This window comes from Strix uralensis, unplaced genomic scaffold (assembly GCF_047716275.1).
Source record: "Strix uralensis isolate ZFMK-TIS-50842 unplaced genomic scaffold, bStrUra1 scaffold_226, whole genome shotgun sequence".
NCBI lineage: Eukaryota > Metazoa > Chordata > Aves > Strigiformes > Strigidae > Strix > Strix uralensis.
Genome location: NW_027436833.1, coordinates 6,929 through 31,815, shown reverse-complemented (window position 1 = coordinate 31,815; position 24,887 = coordinate 6,929). Strand labels below are relative to the sequence as shown.

Genomic DNA, 24,887 nt, shown 5'->3' with positions numbered 1-24,887 from the left:
GACCTGAACTTCGACACCTAAAAAGGTGAGCCACCGGGAACGGGACTGTAATTATGGGGCAGTCATTAACAAAGGAAGAGGAGACAATTTTGTCTACCTGGAAAGCCCTATTAAAAAGAAAGGGGGTTAAAACCTCAGAACAAAGCCTGAAAAAGATTTTGCTATGGAGTAAGATGCAAGGCTTTGAAGCCACAACAGTTACTGCATTCAGTGTGAGTGCATGGCAAGCAGTAGGATTGAAAATATTGGATGAGGTCTCTAAAGGACAAAAAGAGGCATGTGAGTTGGCAACCACATGGCGCTTATTGAGTGAAACCTTAAAGGAATGGAAGATAGAGCGTGAGGCCTCTGATGGGAAACTAACAGACATTCGACCTGAAGACAATGACGGGGAGGACTGTGGCAAAGGGACAAAGGCAGTGGATACCTCAGCCTCAGGAATAGCAGGCAGGAAACCCCTCACGGGCAAAAGCAGATCGCGCCCTCGCCCACCTCCTCCTCCTCCACCATTAAATATTTTGCGGGGCGATGAGGAGCCCCCCCCACCTAGTGGTGCAGCGGCGGCCCCTAGCGGCGCAGCAGCAGAAGGGGTGATTCCATCAGCCCCCCCCGAGGAGGAAAATAGGGCGGGTAACACAGAGCCAGAGAGCGAGAGCGAAAATGAAAGTGAGGGAGAAGAAGCTTTAACCACGGCTTTACAAACTCTACATATCACAGATAAACCCATGGTGAAGAAAGCCCAGCCATGGACTCTCCCTCCATCCACAGTAACTGTAATTCCAAGGTCCCCTGATCGATTTTGGGAGGGAGTTAGAAAGTATGCTGCTGAGGCTGGCAACTGGGATCTGGTTGAACGCCTCAGCCCATACTCTCCAACCCCGGCATGTCCAAAGCCTGTAGATATAGCAGCAGAGGCTTATGGTGCATTCCCTGTTTATAAAGCTGTTGCAGGCACAAATGAGCATGATGAGCACAATCCGATCAGTTGGAAGGTGGTGCAGGATTTGCAGAATAAAGCACAGAAATTTGGAATCAATTCTCCTGAGGTGATGCAACTTATTCGGATAATCAGCACAGATTTGTTGTGTCCATATGATGTTACACATCTCGCACAAGTGCTGTTTCAGCCAGTACAATTACAAGTGTTTCAATCTACTTGGAGGCAGATGGCACGAGCAGCTGCACAAAATAATGCTCGACTGCCACAAGACGATCCGAGGTTAGGGCTCGGAGAAGACGCCTTGCTTGGCGAGGGACCATTTAGTAACCCTCAGCTGCAAGCTACGTGGCCTCCGATTGTCCTTGAACAGGCACAACACATAGGGATTACAGCATTAAAGCGAACCATGGAAATGGCAGCTCCAAAACAGAAGTATATTGCTATCCGGCAAGGTCCTAAAGAACCCTTTTTGCAATTTGTAGAAAAAATATCTGCTGCATTGGAGAAACAGGTAGAAGATGAAACGTTAAGACAAATGTTATGCAAACAGCTAGCAAAGGATAATGCTAATGAGGACTGCCAAAAGATAATACAGTCTTTACCAGGAGATCCTTCTATTCCTGACATGGTGGCCGCATGTTCAAAGGTTGGTACAGTGGAACATAAAATGGCGGCTTTAGCTACTGCCATGAACATGCGAAATACAGGAAAATGCTTTGGATGTGGTAAAGACGGTCATATGAAAGTAAATTGCCCGAACAGAAGGTCGGCAGGCAAGCAGCCCATGACTGTCCCACCAGGAACTAATTGCAATAAATGTGGGAAATTGGGACATTTCGCGAAACAATGTCGTTCCAAGTTTCATGCTAACGGGCAACCGATACAGGGAAACCACAAGAAGAGCGCGAGAGGGCGCGCGAGGACATCAAATCCCCTCCAGACAACAGGTCAAATCCCCTCTGTGAGCAGCTATCAGCCGCAACTACTGGCTCAGCAGGGTTGGATGTATCCACAGCCGACACAATAACTATAGCTACAAAAGACATTGTTAAGGTCCCTCTTGAGGCGAGGGGTCCCATAGGACGAGGACTGAGTGCGTTACTTATAGGAAGATCAAATAGCACCTTAAACGGATTAATCGTGCATGTGGGAGTCATTGATGCTGACTTTACGGGTCAAATTTGTGCATTAGTTTCGACCCTTTATCCACCTGTTACGATTCCAAAAGGTACTCGTCTCGCTCAACTTGTTCCTTTTTTGAGTTGTGTCCCAAAAGCAGAACAGCGACTGCGAGGCGATGGAGGCTTCGGTTCTACAGGGCCCCCTCAAGTGTGCTGGTCTCAGACTGTCTCATCATCTCGACCACATATGACGTGCACGCTGTCAAATCATGGACATTCACCGACTACAGTAAGGCTTGCGGGGCTCCTAGATACGGGCGCCGATGTGACTATTATTTCTAACTATCTGTGGCCATCCACCTGGCCAACAGAGGATGTGGACACAGGGGTAGTGGGGCTGGGAGGCTCCGCACGAGCAAGAACAGCAGCTACGGCAATTCTGATCACCAATCCTGAGGGCCAACAAGCAGTCGTTAAACCATATGTGACAGCAGCTCCCCTCAATCTATGGGGGAGAGATTGCTTGTCACAGTGGGGGGTGAAGATTACTACGGATTTTTAACGGGGGCCACTGTGCTGCAGGGTGTTAGGCAACCCACGCTTGTTTTAACTTGGTTAACGAATAACCCTGTGTGGGTGGATCAGTGGCCCCTACCAATGGAGAAATTAAAGGCCCTGCAAGAATTGGTGGCAGAACAGCTAGCTGCTGGACACATTGAACCCTCTCAGAGCCCCTGGAATACTCCAGTGTTTGTGATAAAAAAGAAATCAGGAAAATGGCGATTTTTGCATGACCTGCGGCAGATCAATGCTGTCATGGCCACGATGGGGGCTCTACAACCAGGCATGCCTTCACCGGCCATGATCCCTCAAGATTGGGAAATCATTGTCATGGATCTCAAGGATTGTTTTTTTACAATACCATTAGCCTTTCAAGACAGAGAAAAATTTGCATTCTCTGTGCCTTCTGTCAATCATGCAGAACCTGCAAAAAGATATCAATGGAAAGTTCTGCCGCAGGGCATGAAAAATTCACCAACAATTTGTCAATGGTTTGTGGCACAAGCTTTGTCACCTGTAAGGGAAAGATTCCCTACCAGTTATTGTTACCATTACATGGATGACATCCTGTTAGCATCAAACAACAAGGAGCAGTTGAATGACATGGAGAATGTGACTAGAAATTCATTACAACACTATGGATTAGTTATCGCCCCTGAAAAGGTGCAGAAAGTAGAACCCTGGAAGTATTTAGGACTAACAGTCACAGGTAGGCAGGTAATGCCTCAACCTGTGAAACTTAACCTTGAAGTTAAAACCCTTAATGATGTACAGAAGTTAATGGGATCTCTGAATTGGATTAGACCCTATCTCGGACTGACCAATTCACAACTGCAACCTTTATTGGAATTATTAAAAAATTCCAATGATCCAACAGAACCCAGAGTATTAACTGAGGAAGCATTAAAGGTAATTCACATGGTGGAACGATCTATACACGAGAAATTTGTTTCTCGAATAGATCTGTCTCAATTGGTGCAACTCTTTGTACTAATTGACAAAACTGTACCATTTGGTGCTTTGGTGCAGTGGAATTCTGAGTGGGATGACCCACTGCACATTCTAGAATGGATGTTTCTGTCATTCCGACCACGAAAAACTGCTCCTGGACTGTTTGAGCTTATTGCTGATGTAATCATAAAAGCCAGAAAACGATGTACAGAACTAACAGGGCGTGACCCAGCTAAGATTGTTTTACCTGTTCAAAATTGGTATTTTGAATGGTGCTTGGCAAATAATTATGAACTACAGGCAGCCATGGCGGGTTTTCAAGGACAGGTGTCATATCACCTGCCGTCACATCCACTACTGAAATTTGCTCGAGAAATACCATTTGGTCAAAAAAATTTAAGCCGCCCAGAACCAGTGAACGGCCCTACTGTTTTTACAGATGGCTCAGGAAAAACAGGTAAAGCAGCAGTAGTATGGTATGAAAACAACAACTGGAACAACAAAGTAGTATATCAAAATGGTTCTCCACAAGTAGTAGAGCTACGTGCAATGGCTGTTGTTTTTTCTATTTTTTCTGTTCCTGTAAATATTGTAACTGACTCAGCGTATGTAGCTAACTTAGTTTCTAGACTAGACAAAGTGGTTTTGACCATGTCAGACAATCAATTATTATTTGATGTACTTTTAGAACTCTGGAAAAGTATTCAACTACGGACAGAACCTTATTTTATCATGCACATCCGTAGTCATACCACTTTACCAGGATTTTATACAGAAGGTAATGCCAGAGTGGATGCTCTTGTTTCCGCTATGGCTCTTAATACTGTTCCTAACATAAAGCAACAAGCTGTATTATCACATCAATTTTTTCACCAAGGATATCGAGCTTTACGACGGCAGTTCGGCTTGTCTCATGCGGAAGCTCGGTCTATTGTAGCCGCCTGCCCTGACTGCCAAGGAACTCACACACCAGTGTATTTTGGTACTAACCCCAGAGGTATGCAGGCTTTACAGATTTGGCAAAGTGATGTTACTCACATAAATGAATTTGGCCGACAGAAGTATGTTCATGTTTCCATTGATACTTATTCTCATGCCTTAGTAGCAACAGCACATAACGGGGAGACAGGAAAAGATGTAGTTCGACACTTCCAAAAGGCTTTCTCTATGCTTGGGGTACCACGCCAAATAAAAACGGACAATGGCCCAGCATACATTTCACAGAAGGTTCAAACATTTTTTAATTTGTGGGGTGTTACTCATGTTACAGGAATTCCCCATTCCCCAACAGGACAAGCAATTGTTGAGCGTGCACATAGTACGTTGAAGCGGCAGCTTCAAAAACAAAAAGGGGGAATGATTGGGGAACCACCACAGGCATGTTTAGATAAAGCAGTTTATGTTCTTAACTTTCTCCATTACGGGGATAATTCTTCTTTACCTCCTCTTTTTCAGCATTTCTCTTCTCTTTTTTCAAAACAGGATTTGCAAAAAGACATCAAAGTGCATGTTAGAGATCTAATTACTGGCCAGTGGAGTGGACCATGTGAATTATTAACCTGGGGCAGGGGTTATGCTTGTGTCTCTACAGATGCCGGCCCTCGCTGGGTTCCTGCTCGGTGTGTTCGGCCTGTGCTGGAACCTGCATCAGGCTGAAGGATGGGTAGTTCCACAACCCAAGCAGAATATCTGGGTAACTTTGGCAAATATGACACATCAAGAAACCTTGTGCCTTTCTACTGCGAACCCGGAAAATCCATTCTCCACCTGTTTGGTGGGAGTGCCAGTAGACACATGGCCAATCCCACAAACCCTTCAGGCTTTCTCTCTTTGCAACTCTTCAAAAAATTGTACAGATAATTGGGATGGTGTATATAGTCACCTTCCACAGGTTACGCAAGAACCCCAAGAGCTAGAGTTGCTAGGCTCTGTTATAATGGATGCTTGTGTGTTTTTTAATTACTCCTATAACACCACACGGAGAGGGCAAAATGTGAATGCAACTAATGCTGCTTATCATAATTCAACTGCTTGGTGCAATTATACTTCGACTAACATCTCACGATCTTTTGCTGTTCCTCTTGCATTACCTCCTGGTGTGTTTCTAATCTGTGGAGATCGTGCCTGGGGAGGCGTTCCATCTAAACTGAATGGAGGCCCGTGTAGCCTCAGACGCCTCACGTTATTAACACCAAATGTGTCAATGATTCTGAATATGACTCGAAAACATAAGCGAGTCCCAAGGACCGTTCATCGGTTTGAAAGTTCTTGTCGAGATAACGTTGAATTCTGGAATCCAGGCCAGATCATAACGGCCTCCATATTGGCACCAGGAGTTGGTGTTGCAAATGCCTTAACGACTTTGAATAAGTTGGGATGTTGGCTTAGCAAACAGACTAATGCTACTTCTTTAGCTTTAAGTGGCCTTTTAACTGATGTTGATAGTGTTAGACATGCTACTTTACAGAACAGGGCTGCAATTGACTTTTTGCTTTTAGCGCAAGGACATGGATGTGAAGATTTTGAAGGAATGTGTTGCATGAATTTGTCTGACCACTCAGAATCTATTTTTAAAAGTATACAGCAGCTGAAGGATGGTGTGAGGCGTCTAACAGAAGAGGACGGATTGGATTGGCTTACAAGGATGTTTAAAGGATGGGGACTTTCTGGATGGTTGATATCTCTGGTCAAAACTGTGGGGGTCATGATCTTGGTAATTGTGACTGTGCTTTGATGTTGCCATGTCTTGTCAGTCTTCTGCAAAGGGCCCTGCAGAAGACTGCTTCTGCAATATTTCTAGCACAAATACAAAAAGGGGGAATTGTCGGGGGAGGCAGCGGGTCTGCCTCTAGTCTAACTGAAGAAGAATTTAACCTTGAAGACATTCCAGTGTATCCATGAGAGGCCAGAAAGTCCCGAGAAGTGCCATGGAAACAAGATTAGAGAACTAAGATAAGAAGAACTGTCCTGACGATTCAGGCGAGAAACTATCACCCAATCGTGAACTGTTAGTTACTAAAGTAAACCAATCCTGTATGAACACCTACTTTGAAGAAGGTTATAAAAAAGCTTGTTAAAACAATAAAGGGGCTTTTGCAGCCATTTTGGTCGCTTTCACACAATCTGATGTTTGTCGTGTCCGTCTCAACTGCGACAAACTTCTGCTTCCCAGGCACAGAGAAGGTGCTAGCAGGGAATTCTCTGCCTGCCTTTCCCCAGTGCTCTGCAAGCTCTCCAGGACAACATAAAATCTGGGGCTCTGTGCTTTCTTTCATTCTGAACAAGTGTTACTGTTTTCTGCACAAAAGCGATTCTGCAAAGCAATGTGAACACTTCTGCTTCCCAGGCACAGAGAAGGTGCTAGCAGGGAATTCTCTGCCTGCCTTTCCCCAGTGCTCTGCAAGCTCTCCAGGACAACATAAAATCTGGGGCTCTGTGCTTTCTTTCGTTCTGAACAAGTGTTACTGTTTTCTGCACAAAAGCGATTCTGCGAAGCAATGTGAACACTTGTGCTTCCCAGGCACAGAGAAGGTGCTAGCAGGGAATTCTCTGCCTGCCTTTCCCCAGTGCTCTGCAAGCTCTCCAGGACAACATAAAATCTGGGGCTCTGTGCTTTCTTTCGTTCTGAACAAGTGTTACTGTTTTCTGCACAAAAGCGATTCTGCGAAGCAATGTGAACACTTGTGCTTCCCAGGCACAGAGAAGGTGCTAGCAGGGAATTCTCTGCCTGCCTTTCCCCAGTGCTCTGCAAGCTCTCCAGGACAACATAAAATCTGGGGCTCTGTGCTTTCTTTCGTTCTGAACAAGTGTTACTGTTTTCTGCACAAAAGCGATTCTGCGAAGCAATGTGAACAGGCACAGAGAAGGTGCTAGCAGGGAATTCTCTGCCTGCCTTTCCTCAGTGCTCTGCAAGCACTCCAGGACAACATAAAATCTGGGGTTCTGTGCTTTCTTTCATTCTGAACAAGTGTTACTGTTTTCTGCACAAAAGCGATTCTGCGAAGCAATGTGAACAGGCACAGAGAAGGTGCTAGCAGGGAATTCTCTGCCTGCCTTTCCTTAGTGCTCTGCAAGCTCTCCAGGACAACAGCAAATCTGGGGCTCTGTGCTTTCTTTCGTTCTGAACAAGTGTTACTGTTTTCTGCACAAAAGCGATTCTGCGAAGCAATGTGAACACTTCTGCTTCCCAGGCACAGAGAAGGTGCTAGCAGGGAATTCTCTGCCTGCCTTTCCCCAGTGCTCTGCAAGCTCTCCAGGACAACATAAAATCTGGGGCTCTGTGCTTTCTTTCGTTCTGAACAAGTGTTACTGTTTTCTGCACAAAAGCGATTCTGCGAAGCAATGTGAACACTTGTGCTTCCCAGGCACAGAGAAGGTGCTAGCAGGGAATTCTCTGCCTGCCTTTCCTCAGTGCTCTGCAAGCTCTCCAGGACAACATAAAATCTGGGGTTCTGTGCTTTCTTTCATTCTGAACAAGTGTTACTGTTTTCTGCACAAAAGCGATTCTGCGAAGCAATGTGAACACTTGTGCTTCCCAGGCACAGAGAAGGTGCTAGCAGGGAATTCTCTGCCTGCCTTTCCCCAGTGCTCTGCAAGCTCTCCAGGACAACATAAAATCTGGGGCTCTGTGCTTTCTTTCGTTCTGAACAAGTGTTACTGTTTTCTGCACAAAAGCGATTCTGCGAAGCAATGTGAACAGGCACAGAGAAGGTGCTAGCAGGGAATTCTCTGCCTGCCTTTCCTTAGTGCTCTGTAAGCTCTCCAGGACAACATAAAATCTGGGGCTCTGTGCTTTCTTTCGTTCTGAACAAGTGTTACTGTTTTCTGCACAAAAGCGATTCTGCGAAGCAATGTGAACACTTGTGCTTCCCAGGCACAGAGAAGGTGCTAGCAGGGAATTCTCTGCCTGCCTTTCCCCAGTGCTCTGCAAGCTCTCCAGGACAACATAAAATCTGGGGCTCTGTGCTTTCTTTCGTTCTGAACAAGTGTTACTGTTTTCTGCACAAAAGCGATTCTGCAAAGCAATGTGAACACTTCTGCTTCCCACGCACAGAGAAGGTGCTAGCAGGGAATTCTCTGCCTGCCTTTCCCCAGTGCTCTGCAAGCTCTCCAGGACAACATAAAATCTGGGGCTCTGTGCTTTCTTTCGTTCTGAATAAGTGTTACTGTTTTCTGCACAAAAGCGATTCTGCGAAGAAAAGTGAACAGGCACAGAGAAGGTGCTAGCAGGGAATTCTCTGCCTGCCTTTCCCCAGTGCTCTGCAAGCTCTCCAGGACAACAGCAAATCTGGGGCTCTGTGCTTTCTTTCGTTCTGAACAAGTGTTACTGTTTTCTGCACAAAAGCGATTCTGCGAAGCAATGTGAACACTTCTGCTTCCCAGGCACAGAGAAGGTGCTAGCAGGGAATTCTCTGCCTGCCTTTCCCCAGTGCTCTGCAAGCTCCCCAGAACAACATAAAATCTGGGGCTCTGTGCTTTCTTTCGTTCTGAACAAGTGTTACTGTTTTCTGCACAAAAGCGATTCTGCGAAGTAATGTGAACACTTCTGCTTCCCAGGCACAGAGAAGGTGCTAGCAGGGAATTCTCTGCCTGCCTTTCCCCAGTGCTCTGCAAGCTCTCCAGGACAACAGCAAATCTGGGGCTCTGTGCTTTCTTTCGTTCTGAACAAGTGTTACTGTTTTCTGCACAAAAGCGATTCTGCGAAGCAATGTGAACACTTCTGCTTCCCAGGCACAGAGAAGGTGCTAGCAGGGAATTCTCTGCCTGCCTTTCCCCAGTGCTCTGCAAGCTCTCCAGGACAACATAAAATCTGGGGCTCTGTGCTTTCTTTCATTCTGAACAAGTGTTACTGTTTTCTGCACAAAAGCGATTCTGCGAAGCAATGTGAACACTTCTGCTTCCCAGGCACAGAGAAGGTGCTAGCAGGGAATTCTCTGCCTGCCTTTCCCCAGTGCTCTGCAAGCTCTCCAGGACAACATAAAATCTGGGGTTCTGTGCTTTCTTTCATTCTGAACAAGTGTTACTGTTTTCTGCACAAAAGCGATTCTGCCAAGCAATGTGAACACTTGTGCTTCCCAGGCACAGAGAAGGTGCTAGCAGGGAATTCTCTGCCTGCCTTTCCCCAGTGCTCTGCAAGCTCTCCAGGACAACATAAATTCTGGGGCTCTGTGCTTTCTTTCGTTCTGAACAAGTGTTACTGTTTTCTGCACAAAAGCGATTCTGCGAAGCAATGTGAACACTTGTGCTTCCCAGGCACAGAGAAGGTGCTAGCAGGGAATTCTCTGCCTGCCTTTCCCCAGTGCTCTGCAAGCTCTCCAGGACAACAGCAAATCTGGGGCTCTGTGCTTTCTTTCGTTCTGAACAAGTGTTACTGTTTTCTGCACAAAAGCGATTCTGCGAAGCAATGTGAACACTTCTGCTTCCCAGGCACAGAGAAGGTGCTAGCAGGGAATTCTCTGCCTGCCTTTCCCCAGTGCTCTGCAAGCTCTCCAGGACAACATAAAATCTGGGGCTCTGTGCTTTCTTTCGTTCTGAACAAGTGTTACTGTTTTCTGCACAAAAGCGATTCTGCGAAGCAATGTGAACACTTCTGCTTCCCAGGCACAGAGAAGGTGCTAGCAGGGAATTCTCTGCCTGCCTTTCCCCAGTGCTCTGCAAGCTCTCCAGGACAACATAAAATCTGGGGCTCTGTGCTTTCTTTCGTTCTGAACAAGTGTTACTGTTTTCTGCACAAAAGCGATTCTGCGAAGCAATGTGAACACTTGTGCTTCCCAGGCACAGAGAAGGTGCTAGCAGGGAATTCTCTGCCTGCCTTTCCCCAGTGCTCTGCAAGCTCTCCAGGACAACATAAAATCTGGTGCTCTGTGCTTTCTTTCGTTCTGAACAAGTGTTACTGTTTTCTGCACAAAAGCGATTCTGCGAAGCAATGTGAACACTTGTGCTTCCCAGGCACAGAGAAGGTGCTAGCAGGGAATTCTCTGCCTGCCTTTCCCCAGTGCTCTGCAAGCTCTCCAGGACAACATAAAATCTGGTGCTCTGTGCTTTCTTTCGTTCTGAACAAGTGTTACTGTTTTCTGCACAAAAGCGATTCTGCGAAGCAATGTGAACAGGCACAGAGAAGGTGCTAGCAGGGAATTCTCTGCCTGCCTTTCCTTAGAGCTCTGTAAGCACTCCAGGACAACATAAAATCTGGGGCTCTGTGCTTTCTTTCGTTCTGAACAAGTGTTACTGTTTTCTGCACAAAAGCGATTCTGCGAAGCAATGTGAACACTTGTGCTTCCCAGGCACAGAGAAGGTGCTAGCAGGGAATTCTCTGCCTGCCTTTCCCCAGTGCTCTGCAAGCTTCCAGGACAACATAAAATCTGGGGCTCTGTGCTTTCTTTCGTTCTGAACAAGTGTTACTGTTTTCTGCACAAAAGCGATTCTGCGAAGCAATGTGAACACTTGTGCTTCCCAGGCACAGAGAAGGTGCTAGCAGGGAATTCTCTGCCTGCCTTTCCCCAGTGCTCTGCAAGCTCTCCAGGACAACATAAAATCTGGGGCTCTGTGCTTTCTTTCGTTCTGAACAAGTGTTACTGTTTTCTGCACAAAAGCGATTCTGCGAAGCAATGTGAACACTTGTGCTTCCCAGGCACAGAGAAGGTGCTAGCAGGGAATTCTCTGCCTGCCTTTCCCCAGTGCTCTGCAAGCTCTCCAGGACAACATAAAATCTGGGGCTCTGTGCTTTCTTTCGTTCTGAACAAGTGTTACTGTTTTCTGCACAAAAGCGATTCTGCGAAGCAATGTGAACACTTCTGCTTCCCAGGCACAGAGAAGGTGCTAGCAGGGAATTCTCTGCCTGCCTTTCCCCAGTGCTCTGCAAGCTCTCCAGGACAACATAAAATCTGGGGCTCTGTGCTTTCTTTCGTTCTGAACAAGTGTTACTGTTTTCTGCACAAAAGCGATTCTGCGAAGTAATGTGAACACTTCTGCTTCCCAGGCACAGAGAAGGTGCTAGCAGGGAATTCTCTGCCTGCCTTTCCTCAGTGCTCTGCAAGCTCTCCAGGACAACATAAAATCTGGGGCTCTGTGCTTTCTTTCGTTCTGAACAAGTGTTACTGTTTTCTGCACAAAAGCGATTCTGCGAAGCAATGTGAACACTTGTGCTTCCCAGGCACAGAGAAGGTGCTAGCAGGGAATTCTCTGCCTGCCTTTCCCCAGTGCTCTGCAAGCTCTCCAGGACAACATAAAATCTGGGGCTCTGTGCTTTCTTTCGTTCTGAACAAGTGTTACTGTTTTCTGCACAAAAGCGATTCTGCGAAGCAATGTGAACACTTGTGCTTCCCAGGCACAGAGAAGGTGCTAGCAGGGAATTCTCTGCCTGCCTTTCCCCAGTGCTCTGCAAGCTCTCCAGGACAACATAAAATCTGGGGCTCTGTGCTTTCTTTCGTTCTGAACAAGTGTTACTGTTTTCTGCACAAAAGCGATTCTGCGAAGCAATGTGAACACTTGTGCTTCCCAGGCACAGAGAAGGTGCTAGCAGGGAATTCTCTGCCTGCCTTTCCCCAGTGCTCTGCAAGCTCTCCAGGACAACATAAAATCTGGGGCTCTGTGCTTTCTTTCGTTCTGAACAAGTGTTACTGTTTTCTGCACAAAAGCGATTCTGCGAAGAAAAGTGAACAGGCACAGAGAAGGTGCTAGCAGGGAATTCTCTGCCTGCCTTTCCCCAGTGCTCTGCAAGCTCTCCAGGACAACATAAAATCTGGGGCTCTGTGCTTTCTTTCGTTCTGAACAAGTGTTACTGTTTTCTGCACAAAAGCGATTCTGCGAAGTAATGTGAACACTTCTGCTTCCCAGGCACAGAGAAGGTGCTAGCAGGGAATTCTCTGCCTGCCTTTCCCCAGTGCTCTGCAAGCTCTCCAGGACAACAGCAAATCTGGGGCTCTGTGCTTTCTTTCGTTCTGAACAAGTGTTACTGTTTTCTGCACAAAAGCGATTCTGCGAAGCAATGTGAACAGGCACAGAGAAGGTGCTAGCAGGGAATTCTCTGCCTGCCTTTCCTTAGTGCTCTGCAAGCTCTCCAGGACAACATAAAATCTGGGGTTCTGTGCTTTCTTTCATTCTGAACAAGTGTTACTGTTTTCTGCACAAAAGCGATTCTGCGAAGCAATGTGAACACTTGTGCTTCCCAGGCACAGAGAAGGTGCTAGCAGGGAATTCTCTGCCTGCCTTTCCCCAGTGCTCTGCAAGCTCTCCAGGACAACATAAAATCTGGGGCTCTGTGCTTTCTTTCGTTCTGAACAAGTGTTACTGTTTTCTGCACAAAAGCGATTCTGCGAAGCAATGTGAACACTTGTGCTTCCCAGGCACAGAGAAGGTGCTAGCAGGGAATTCTCTGCCTGCCTTTCCCCAGTGCTCTGCAAGCTCTCCAGGACAACATAAAATCTGGGGCTCTGTGCTTTCTTTCGTTCTGAACAAGTGTTACTGTTTTCTGCACAAAAGCGATTCTGCGAAGCAATGTGAACACTTCTGCTTCCCAGGCACAGAGAAGGTGCTAGCAGGGAATTCTCTGCCTGCCTTTCCCCAGTGCTCTGCAAGCTCTCCAGGACAACATAAAATCTGGGGCTCTGTGCTTTCTTTCATTCTGAACAAGTGTTACTGTTTTCTGCACAAAAGCGATTCTGCGAAGCAATGTGAACACTTGTGCTTCCCAGGCACAGAGAAGGTGCTAGCAGGGAATTCTCTGCCTGCCTTTCCCCAGTGCTCTGCAAGCTCTCCAGGACAACATAAAATCTGGGGCTCTGTGCTTTCTTTCGTTCTGAACAAGTGTTACTGTTTTCTGCACAAAAGCGATTCTGCGAAGCAATGTGAACACTTGTGCTTCCCAGGCACAGAGAAGGTGCTAGCAGGGAATTCTCTGCCTGCCTTTCCCCAGTGCTCTGCAAGCTCTCCAGGACAACATAAAATCTGGGGCTCTGTGCTTTCTTTCGTTCTGAACAAGTGTTACTGTTTTCTGCACAAAAGCGATTCTGCGAAGCAATGTGAACACTTCTGCTGCCCAGGCACAGAGAAGGTGCTAGCAGGGAATTCTCTGCCTGCCTTTCCCCAGTGCTCTGCAAGCTCTCCAGGACAACATAAAATCTGGGGCTCTGTGCTTTCTTTCGTTCTGAACAACTGTTACTGTTTTCTGCACAAAAGCGATTCTGCGAAGCAATGTGAACACTTGTGCTTCCCAGGCACAGAGAAGGTGCTAGCAGGGAATTCTCTGCCTGCCTTTCCCCAGTGCTCTGCAAGCTCTCCAGGACAACATAAAATCTGGGGCTCTGTGCTTTCTTTCGTTCTGAACAAGTGTTACTGTTTTCTGCACAAAAGCGATTCTGCAAAGCAATGTGAACACTTCTGCTTCCCAGGCACAGAGAAGGTGCTAGCAGGGAATTCTCTGCCTGCCTTTCCCCAGTGCTCTGCAAGCTCTCCAGGACAACAGCAAATCTGGGGCTCTGTGCTTTCTTTCGTTCTGAACAAGTGTTACTGTTTTCTGCACAAAAGCGATTCTGCGAAGCAATGTGAACACTTGTGCTGCCCAGGCACAGAGAAGGTGCTAGCAGGGAATTCTCTGCCTGCCTTTCCTTAGTGCTCTGCAAGCTCTCCAGGACAACATAAAATCTGGGGCTCTGTGCTTTCTTTCGTTCTGAACAAGTGTTACTGTTTTCTGCACAAAAGCGATTCTGCGAAGCAATGTGAACACTTGTGCTTCCCAGGCACAGAGAAGGTGCTAGCAGGGAATTCTCTGCCTGCCTTTCCCCAGTGCTCTGCAAGCTCTCCAGGACAACAGCAAATCTTGGGCTCTGTGCTTTCTTTCGTTCTGAACAAGTGTTACTGTTTTCTGCACAAAAGCGATTCTGCGAAGCAATGTGAACACTTGTGCTTCCCAGGCACAGAGAAGGTGCTAGCAGGGAATTCTCTGCCTGCCTTTCCCCAGTGCTCTGCAAGCTCTCCAGGACAACATAAAATCTGGGGCTCTGTGCTTTCTTTCGTTCTGAACAAGTGTTACTGTTTTCTGCACAAAAGCGATTCTGCGAAGCAATGTGAACAGGCACAGAGAAGGTGCTAACAGGGAATTCTCTGCCTGCCTTTCCTTAGTGCTCTGCAAGCTCTCCAGGACAACATAAAATCTGGGGCTCTGTGCTTTCTTTCGTTCTGAACAAGTGTTACTGTTTTCTGCACAAAAGCGATTCTGCGAAGCAATGTGAACACTTGTGCTTCCCAGGCACAGAGAAGGTGCTAGCAGGGAATTCTCTGCCTGCCTTTCCCCAGTGCTCTGCAAGCTCTCCAGGACAACATAAAATCTGGGGCTCTGTGCTTTCTTTCGTTCTGAACAAGTGTTACTGTTTTCTGCACAAAAGCGATTCTGCGAAGCAATGTGAACACTTGTGCTTCCCAGGCACAGAGAAGGTGCTAGCAGGGAATTCTCTGCCTGCCTTTCCCCAGTGCTCTGCAAGCTTCCAGGACAACATAAAATCTGGGGCTCTGTGCTTTCTTTCGTTCTGAACAAGTGTTACTGTTTTCTGCACAAAAGCGATTCTGCGAAGCAATGTGAACACTTGTGCTTCCCAGGCACAGAGAAGGTGCTAGCAGGGAATTCTCTGCCTGCCTTTCCCCAGTGCTCTGCAAGCTCTCCAGGACAACAGCAAATCTTGGGCTCTGTGCTTTCTTTCGTTCTGAACAAGTGTTACTGTTTTCTGCACAAAAGCGATTCTGCGAAGCAATGTGAACAGGCACAGAGAAGGTGCTAGCAGGGAATTCTCTGCCTGCCTTTCCTTAGTGCTCTGCAAGCTCTCCAGGACAACATAAAATCTGGGGTTCTGTGCTTTCTTTCATTCTGAACAAGTGTTACTGTTTTCTGCACAAAAGCGATTCTGCGAAGCAATGTGAACACTTGTGCTTCCCAGGCACAGAGAAGGTGCTAGCAGGGAATTCTCTGCCTGCCTTTCCCCAGTGCTCTGCAAGCTCTCCAGGACAACATAAAATCTGGGGCTCTGTGCTTTCTTTCGTTCTGAACAAGTGTTACTGTTTTCTGCACAAAAGCGATTCTGCGAAGCAATGTGAACAGGCACAGAGAAGGTGCTAACAGGGAATTCTCTGCCTGCCTTTCCTTAGTGCTCTGCAAGCTCTCCAGGACAACATAAAATCTGGGGCTCTGTGCTTTCTTTCGTTCTGAACAAGTGTTACTGTTTTCTGCACAAAAGCGATTCTGCGAAGCAATGTGAACACTTGTGCTTCCCAGGCACAGAGAAGGTGCTAGCAGGGAATTCTCTGCCTGCCTTTCCCCAGTGCTCTGCAAGCTCTCCAGGACAACATAAAATCTGGGGCTCTGTGCTTTCTTTCGTTCTGAACAAGTGTTACTGTTTTCTGCACAAAAGCGATTCTGCGAAGCAATGTGAACACTTGTGCTTCCCAGGCACAGAGAAGGTGCTAGCAGGGAATTCTCTGCCTGCCTTTCCCCAGTGCTCTGCAAGCTTCCAGGACAACATAAAATCTGGGGCTCTGTGCTTTCTTTCGTTCTGAACAAGTGTTACTGTTTTCTGCACAAAAGCGATTCTGCGAAGCAATGTGAACACTTCTGCTTCCCAGGCACAGAGAAGGTGCTAGCAGGGAATTCTCTGCCTGCCTTTCCCCAGTGCTCTGCAAGCTCTCCAGGACAACAGCAAATCTTGGGCTCTGTGCTTTCTTTCGTTCTGAACAAGTGTTACTGTTTTCTGCACAAAAGCGATTCTGCGAAGCAATGTGAACAGGCACAGAGAAGGTGCTAGCAGGGAATTCTCTGCCTGCCTTTCCTTAGTGCTCTGCAAGCTCTCCAGGACAACATAAAATCTGGGGTTCTGTGCTTTCTTTCATTCTGAACAAGTGTTACTGTTTTCTGCACAAAAGCGATTCTGCGAAGCAATGTGAACACTTGTGCTTCCCAGGCACAGAGAAGGTGCTAGCAGGGAATTCTCTGCCTGCCTTTCCCCAGTGCTCTGCAAGCTCTCCAGGACAACATAAAATCTGGGGCTCTGTGATTTCTTTCGTTCTGAACAAGTGTTACTGTTTTCTGCACAAAAGCGATTCTGCGAAGCAATGTGAACACTTGTGCTGCCCAGGCACAGAGAAGGTGCTAGCAGGGAATTCTCTGCCTGCCTTTCCCCAGTGCTCTGCAAGCTCTCCAGGACAACATAAAATCTGGGGCTCTGTGATTTCTTTCGTTCTGAACAAGTGTTACTGTTTTCTGCACAAAAGCGATTCTGCGAAGCAATGTGAACACTTGTGCTGCCCAGGCACAGAGAAGGTGCTAGCAGGGAATTCTCTGCCTGCCTTTCCCCAGTGCTCTGCAAGCTCTCCAGGACAACATAAAATCTGGGGCTCTGTGCTTTCTTTCGTTCTGAACAAGTGTTACTGTTTTCTGCACAAAAGCGATTCTGCGAAGCAATGTGAACACTTGTGCTTCCCAGGCACAGAGAAGGTGCTAGCAGGGAATTCTCTGCCTGCCTTTCCCCAGTGCTCTGCAAGCTCTCCAGGACAACATAAAATCTGGGGCTCTGTGCTTTCTTTCGTTCTGAACAAGTGTTACTGTTTTCTGCACAAAAGCGATTCTGCGAAGCAATGTGAACACTTGTGCTTCCCAGGCACAGAGAAGGTGCTAGCAGGGAATTCTCTGCCTGCCTTTCCCCAGTGCTCTGCAAGCTCTCCAGGACAACAGCAAATCTGGGGCTCTGTGCTTTCTTTCGTTCTGAACAAGTGTTACTGTTTTCTGCACAAAAGCGATTCTGCGAAGCAATGTGAACACTTGTGCTTCCCAGGCACAGAGAAGGTGCTAGCAGGGAATTCTCTGCCTGCCTTTCCCCAGTGCTCTGCAAGCTCTCCAGGACAACATAAAATCTGGGGCTCTGTGCTTTCTTTCGTTCTGAACAAGTGTTACTGTTTTCTGCACAAAAGCGATTCTGCGAAGCAATGTGAACACTTGTGCTTCCCAGGCACAGAGAAGGTGCTAGCAGGGAATTCTCTGCCTGCCTTTCCCCAGTGCTCTGCAAGCTCTCCAGGACAACAGCAAATCTGGGGCTCTGTGCTTTCTTTCGTTCTGAACAAGTGTTACTGTTTTCTGCACAAAAGCGATTCTGCGAAGCAATGTGAACACTTGTGCTTCCCAGGCACAGAGAAGGTGCTAGCAGGGAATTCTCTGCCTGCCTTTCCCCAGTGCTCTGCAAGCTCTCCAGGACAACATAAAATCTGGGGCTCTGTGCTTTCTTTCGTTCTGAACAAGTGTTACTGTTTTCTGCACAAAAGCGATTCTGCGAAGCAATGTGAACACTTGTGCTTCCCAGGCACAGAGAAGGTGCTAGCAGGGAATTCTCTGCCTGCCTTTCCCCAGTGCTCTGCAAGCTCTCCAGGACAACATAAAATCTGGGGCTCTGTGCTTTCTTTCGTTCTGAACAAGTGTTACTGTTTTCTGCACAAAAGCGATTCTGCGAAGCAATGTGAACACTTGTGCTTCCCAGGCACAGAGAAGGTGCTAGCAGGGAATTCTCTGCCTGCCTTTCCCCAGTGCTCTGCAAGCTCTCCAGGACAACAGCAAATCTGGGGCTCTGTGCTTTCTTTCGTTCTGAACAAGTGTTACTGTTTTCTGCACAAAAGCGATTCTGCGAAGCAATGTGAACACTTGTGCTTCCCAGGCACAGAGAAGGTGCTAGCAGGGAATTCTCTGCCTGCCTTTCCCCAGTGCTCTGCAAGCTCTCCAGGACAACATAAAATCTGGGGCTCTGTGCTTTCTTTCGTTCTGAACAAGTGTTACTGTTTTCTGCACAAAAGCGATTCTGCGAAGCAATGTGAACACTTGTGCTTCCCAGGCACAGAGAAGGTGCTAGCAGGGAATTCTCTGCCTGCCTTTCCCCAGTGCTCTGCAAGCTCTCCAGGACAACATAAAATCTGGGGCTCTGTGCTTTCTTTCGTTCTGAACAAGTGTTACTGTTTTCTGCACAAAAGCGATTCTGCGAAGCAATGTGAACAGGCACAGAGAAGGTGCTAGCAGGGAATTCTCTGCCTGCCTTTCCTTAGTGCTCTGCAAGCTCTCCAGGACAACATAAAATCTGGGGCTCTGTGATTTCTTTCATTCTGAACAAGTGTTACTGTTTTCTGCACAAAAGCGATTCTGCGAAGCAATGTGAACACTTCTGCTTCCCAGGCACAGAGAAGGTGCTAGCAGGGAATTCTCTGCCTGCCTTTCCCCAGTGCTCTGCAAGCTCTCCAGGACAACATAAAATCTGGGGCTCTGTGCTTTCTTTCGTTCTGAACAAGTGTTACTGTTTTCTGCACAAAAGCGATTCTGCAAAGCAATGTGAACACTTGTGCTTCCCAGGCACAGAGAAGGTGCTAGCAGGGAATTCTCTGCCTGCCTTTCCCCAGTGCTCTGCAAGCTCTCCAGGACAACATAAAATCTGGTGCTCTGTGCTTTCTTTCGTTCTGAACAAGTGTTACTGTTTTCTGCACAAAAGCGATTCTGCGAAGCAATGTGAACACTTCTGCTTCCCAGGCACAGAGAAGGTGCTAGCAGGGAATTCTCTGCCTGCCTTTCCCCAGTGCTCTGCAAGCTTCCAGGACAACATAAAATCTGGGGCTCTGTGCTTTCTTTCGTTCTGAACAAGTGTTACTGTTTTCTGCACAAAAGCGATTCTGCGAAGCAATGTGAACACTTGTGCTTCCCAGGCACAGAGAAGGTGCTAGCAGGGAATTCTCTGCCTGCCTTTCCCCAGTGCTCTGCAAGCTCTCCAGGACAACATAAAATCTGGGGCTCTGTGCTTTCTTTCGTTCTGAACAAGTGTTACTGTTTTCTGCACAAAAGCGATTCTGCGAAGCAATATGAACACTTCTGCTTCCCAGGCACAGAGAAGGTGCTAGCAGGGAATTCTCTGCCTGCCTTTCCCCAGTGCTCTGCAAGCTCTCTAGGACAACATAAAATCTGGGGCTCTGTGCTTTCTTTCATTCTGAACAAGTGTTACTGTTTTCTGCACAAAAGCGATTCTGCAAAGCAATGTGAACACTTCTGCTTCCCAGGCACAGAGAAGGTGCTAGCAGGGAATTCTCTGCCTGCCTTTCCCCAGTGCTCTGCAAGCTCTCCAGGACAACATAAAATCTGGGGCTCTGTGCTTTCTTTCGTTCTGAACAAGTGTTACTGTTTTCTGCACAAAAGCGATTCTGCAAAGCAATGTGAACACTTGTGCTTCCCAGGCACAGAGAAGGTGCTAGCAGGGAATTCTCTGCCTGCCTTTCCCCAGTGCTCTGCAAGCTCTCCAGGACAACAGCAAATCTGGGGCTCTGTGCTTTCTTTCGTTCTGAACAAGTGTTACTGTTTTCTGCACAAAAGCGATTCTGCGAAGCAATGTGAACAGGCACAGAGAAGGTGCTAGCAGGGAATTCTCTGCCTGCCTTTCCTTAGTGCTCTGCAAGCTCTCCAGGACAACATAAAATCTGGGGTTCTGTGCTTTCTTTCATTCTGAACAAGTGTTACTGTTTTCTGCACAAAAGCGATTCTGCGAAGCAATGTGAACACTTCTGCTTCCCAGGCACAGAGAAGGTGCTAGCAGGGAATTCTCTGCCTGACTTTCCCCAGTGCTCTGCAAGCTTCCAGGACAACATAAAATCTGGGGCTCTGTGCTTTCTTTCGTTCTGAACAAGTGTTACTGTTTTCTGCACAAAAGCGATTCTGCGAAGCAATGTGAACACTTCTGCTTCCCAGGCACAGAGAAGGTGCTAGCAGGGAATTCTCTGCCTGCCTTTCCCCAGTGCTCTGCAGGCTCTCCAGGACAACATAAAATCTGGGGTTCTGTGCTTTCTTTCATTCTGAACAAGTGTTACTGTTTTCTGCACAAAAGCGATTCTGCAAAGCAATGTGAACACTTGTGCTTCCCAGGCACAGAGAAGGTGCTAGCAGGGAATTCTCTGCCTGCCTTTCCCCAGTGCTCTGCAAGCTCTCCAGGACAACATAAAATCTGGGGCTCTGTGCTTTCTTTCGTTCTGAACAAGTGTTACTGTTTTCTGCACAAAAGCGATTCTGCGAAGCAATGTGAACACTTGTGCTTCCCAGGCACAGAGAAGGTGCTAGCAGGGAATTCTCTGCCTGCCTTTCCCCAGTGCTCTGCAAGCTCTCCAGGACAACATAAAATCTGGGGCTCTGTGCTTTCTTTCGTTCTGAACAAGTGTTACTGTTTTCTGCACAAAAGCGATTCTGCGAAGCAATATGAACACTTCTGCTTCCCAGGCACAGAGAAGGTGCTAGCAGGGAATTCTCTGCCTGCCTTTCCCCAGTGCTCTGCAAGCTCTCTAGGACAACATAAAATCTGGGGCTCTGTGCTTTCTTTCATTCTGAACAAGTGTTACTGTTTTCTGCACAAAAGCGATTCTGCAAAGCAATGTGAACACTTCTGCTTCCCAGGCACAGAGAAGGTGCTAGCAGGGAATTCTCTGCCTGCCTTTCCCCAGTGCTCTGCAAGCTCTCCAGGACAACATAAAATCTGGGGCTCTGTGCTTTCTTTCGTTCTGAACAAGTGTTACTGTTTTCTGCACAAAAGCGATTCTGCAAAGCAATGTGAACACTTGTGCTTCCCAGGCACAGAGAAGGTGCTAGCAGGGAATTCTCTGCCTGCCTTTCCCCAGTGCTCTGCAAGCTCTCCAGGACAACAGCAAATCTGGGGCTCTGTGCTTTCTTTCGTTCTGAACAAGTGTTACTGTTTTCTGCACAAAAGCGATTCTGCGAAGCAATGTGAACAGGCACAGAGAAGGTGCTAGCAGGGAATTCTCTGCCTGCCTTTCCTTAGTGCTCTGCAAGCTCTCCAGGACAACATAAAATCTGGGGTTCTGTGCTTTCTTTCATTCTGAACAAGTGTTACTGTTTTCTGCACAAAAGCGATTCTGCGAAGCAATGTGAACACTTCTGCTTCCCAGGCACAGAGAAGGTGCTAGCAGGGAATTCTCTGCCTGCCTTTCCCCAGTGCTCTGCAAGCTCTCCAGGACAACATAAAATCTGGGGCTCTGTGCTTTCTTTCGTTCTGAACAAGTGTTACTGTTTTCTGCACAAAAGCGATTCTGCGAAGCAATGTGAACACTTGTGCTTCCCAGGCACAGAGAAGGTGCTAGCAGGGAATTCTCTGCCTGCCTTTCCCCAGTGCTCTGCAAGCTCTCCAGGACAACATAAAATCTAGTGCTCTGTGCTTTCTTTCGTTCTGAACAAGTGTTACTGTTTTCTGCACAAAAGCGATTCTGCGAAGCAATGTGAACACTTCTGCTTCCCAGGCACAGAGAAGGTGCTAGCAGGGAATTCTCTGCCTGCCTTTCCCCAGTGCTCTGCAAGCTCTCCAGGACAACATAAAATCTGGGGCTCTGTGCTTTCTTTCGTTCTGAACAAGTGTTACTGTTTTCTGCACAAAAGCGATTCTGCGAAGCAATGTGAACACTTGTGCTTCCCAGGCACAGAGAAGGTGCTAGCAGGGAATTCTCTGCCTGCCTTTCCCCAGTGCTCTGCAAGCTCTCCAGGACAACATAAAATCTGGGGCTCTGTGCTTTCTTTCGTTCTGAACAAGTGTTACTGTTTTCTGCACAAAAGCGATTCTGCGAATCAATATGAACACTTGTGCTTCCCAGGCACAGAGAAGGTGCTAGCAGGGAATTCTCTGCCTGCCTTTCCCCAGTGCTCTGCAAGCTCTCCAGGACAACAGCAAATCTGGGGCTCTGTGCTGTCTTTCGTTCTGAACAAGTGTTACTGTTTTCTGCACAAAAGCGATTCTGCGAAGCAATGTGAACACTTCTGCTTCCCAGGCACAGAGAAGGTGCTAGCAGGGAATTCTCTGCCTGCCTTTCCCCAGTGCTCTGCAAGCTCTCCAGGACAACAGCAAATCTGGGGCTCTGTGCTTTCTTTCGTTCTGAACAAGTGTTACTGTTTTCTGCACAAAAGCGATTCTGCGAAGCAATGTGAACACTTGTGCTTCCCAGGCACAGAGAAGGTGCTAGCAGGGAATTCTCTGCCTGCCTTTCCCCAGTGCTCTGCAAGCTCTCCAGGACAACATAAAATCTGGGGCTCTGTGCTTTCTTTCGTTCTGAACAAGTGTTACTGTTTTCTGCACAAAAGCGATTCTGCGAAGCAATGTGAACAGGCACAGAGAAGGTGCTAGCAGGGAATTCTCTGCCTGCCTTTCCTTAGTGCTCTGCAAGCTCTCCAGGACAACATAAAATCTGGGGTTCTGTGCTTTCTTTCATTCTGAACAAGTGTTACTGTTTTCTGCACAAAAGCGATTCTGCGAAGCAATGTGAACACTTCTGCTTCCCAGGCACAGAGAAGGTGCTAGCAGGGAATTCTCTGCCTGCCTTTCCCCAGTGCTCTGCAAGCTTCCAGGACAACATAAAATCTGGGGCTCTGTGCTTTCTTTCGTTCTGAACAAGTGTTACTGTTTTCTGCACAAAAGCGATTCTGCGAAGCAATGTGAACACTTGTGCTTCCCAGGCACAGAGAAGGTGCTAGCAGGGAATTCTCTGCCTGCCTTTCCCCAGTGCTCTGCAAGCTCTCCAGGACAACATAAAATCTGGGGCTCTGTGCTTTCTTTCGTTCTGAACAAGTGTTACTGTTTTCTGCACAAAAGCGATTCTGCGAAGCAATATGAACACTTCTGCTTCCCAGGCACAGAGAAGGTGCTAGCAGGGAATTCTCTGCCTGCCTTTCCCCAGTGCTCTGCAAGCTCTCTAGGACAACATAAAATCTGGGGCTCTGTGCTTTCTTTCATTCTGAACAAGTGTTACTGTTTTCTGCACAAAAGCGATTCTGCAAAGCAATGTGAACACTTCTGCTTCCCAGGCACAGAGAAGGTGCTAGCAGGGAATTCTCTGCCTGCCTTTCCCCAGTGCTCTGCAAGCTCTCCAGGACAACATAAAATCTGGGGCTCTGTGCTTTCTTTCGTTCTGAACAAGTGTTACTGTTTTCTGCACAAAAGCGATTCTGCAAAGCAATGTGAACACTTGTGCTTCCCAGGCACAGAGAAGGTGCTAGCAGGGAATTCTCTGCCTGCCTTTCCCCAGTGCTCTGCAAGCTCTCCAGGACAACAGCAAATCTGGGGCTCTGTGCTTTCTTTCGTTCTGAACAAGTGTTACTGTTTTCTGCACAAAAGCGATTCTGCGAAGCAATGTGAACAGGCACAGAGAAGGTGCTAGCAGGGAATTCTCTGCCTGCCTTTCCTTAGTGCTCTGCAAGCTCTCCAGGACAACATAAAATCTGGGGTTCTGTGCTTTCTTTCATTCTGAACAAGTGTTACTGTTTTCTGCACAAAAGCGATTCTGCGAAGCAATGTGAACACTTCTGCTTCCCAGGCACAGAGAAGGTGCTAGCAGGGAATTCTCTGCCTGCCTTTCCCCAGTGCTCTGCAAGCTTCCAGGACAACATAAAATCTGGGGCTCTGTGCTTTCTTTCGTTCTGAACAAGTGTTACTGTTTTCTGCACAAAAGCGATTCTGCGAAGCAATGTGAACACTTCTGCTTCCCAGGCACAGAGAAGGTGCTAGCAGGGAATTCTCTGCCTGCCTTTCCCCAGTGCTCTGCAGGCTCTCCAGGACAACATAAAATCTGGGGTTCTGTGCTTTCTTTCATTCTGAACAAGTGTTACTGTTTTCTGCACAAAAGCGATTCTGCAAAGCAATGTGAACACTTGTGCTTCCCAGGCACAGAGAAGGTGCTAGCAGGGAATTCTCTGCCTGCCTTTCCCCAGTGCTCTGCAAGCTCTCCAGGACAACATAAAATCTGGGGCTCTGTGCTTTCTTTCGTTCTGAACAAGTGTTACTGTTTTCTGCACAAAAGCGATTCTGCGAAGCAATGTGAACACTTGTGCTTCCCAGGCACAGAGAAGGTGCTAGCAGGGAATTCTCTGCCTGCCTTTCCCCAGTGCTCTGCAAGCTCTCCAGGACAACATAAAATCTGGGGCTCTGTGCTTTCTTTCGTTCTGAACAAGTGTTACTGTTTTCTGCACAAAAGCGATTCTGCGAAGCAATGTGAACACTTGTGCTTCCCAGGCACAGAGAAGGTGCTAGCAGGGAATTCTCTGCCTGCCTTTCCCCAGTGCTCTGCAAGCTCTCCAGGACAACATAAAATCTGGGGCTCTGTGCTTTCTTTCGTTCTGAACAAGTGTTACTGTTTTCTGCACAAAAGCGATTCTGCGAAGCAATATGAACACTTCTGCTTCCCAGGCACAGAGAAGGTGCTAGCAGGGAATTCTCTGCCTGCCTTTCCCCAGTGCTCTGCAAGCTCTCTAGGACAACATAAAATCTGGGGCT

General features: G+C 47.5%; 1 protein-coding gene across 1 annotated transcript; it reads left to right on the top strand.

The window, feature by feature from the left end:
• Positions 1-2,268: 2,268 nt before the first annotated feature.
• Positions 2,269-6,647, top strand: LOC141938649 (uncharacterized). The gene is made up of 2 exons (XM_074857574.1): positions 2,269-2,350; positions 5,165-6,647. The coding sequence occupies exons 1-2, from the start codon at positions 2,309-2,311 to the stop codon at positions 6,305-6,307; spliced, it is 1,185 nt and encodes a 394-aa protein (XP_074713675.1). The 5' UTR covers positions 2,269-2,308; the 3' UTR covers positions 6,308-6,647.
• Positions 6,648-24,887: the final 18,240 nt, after the last annotated feature.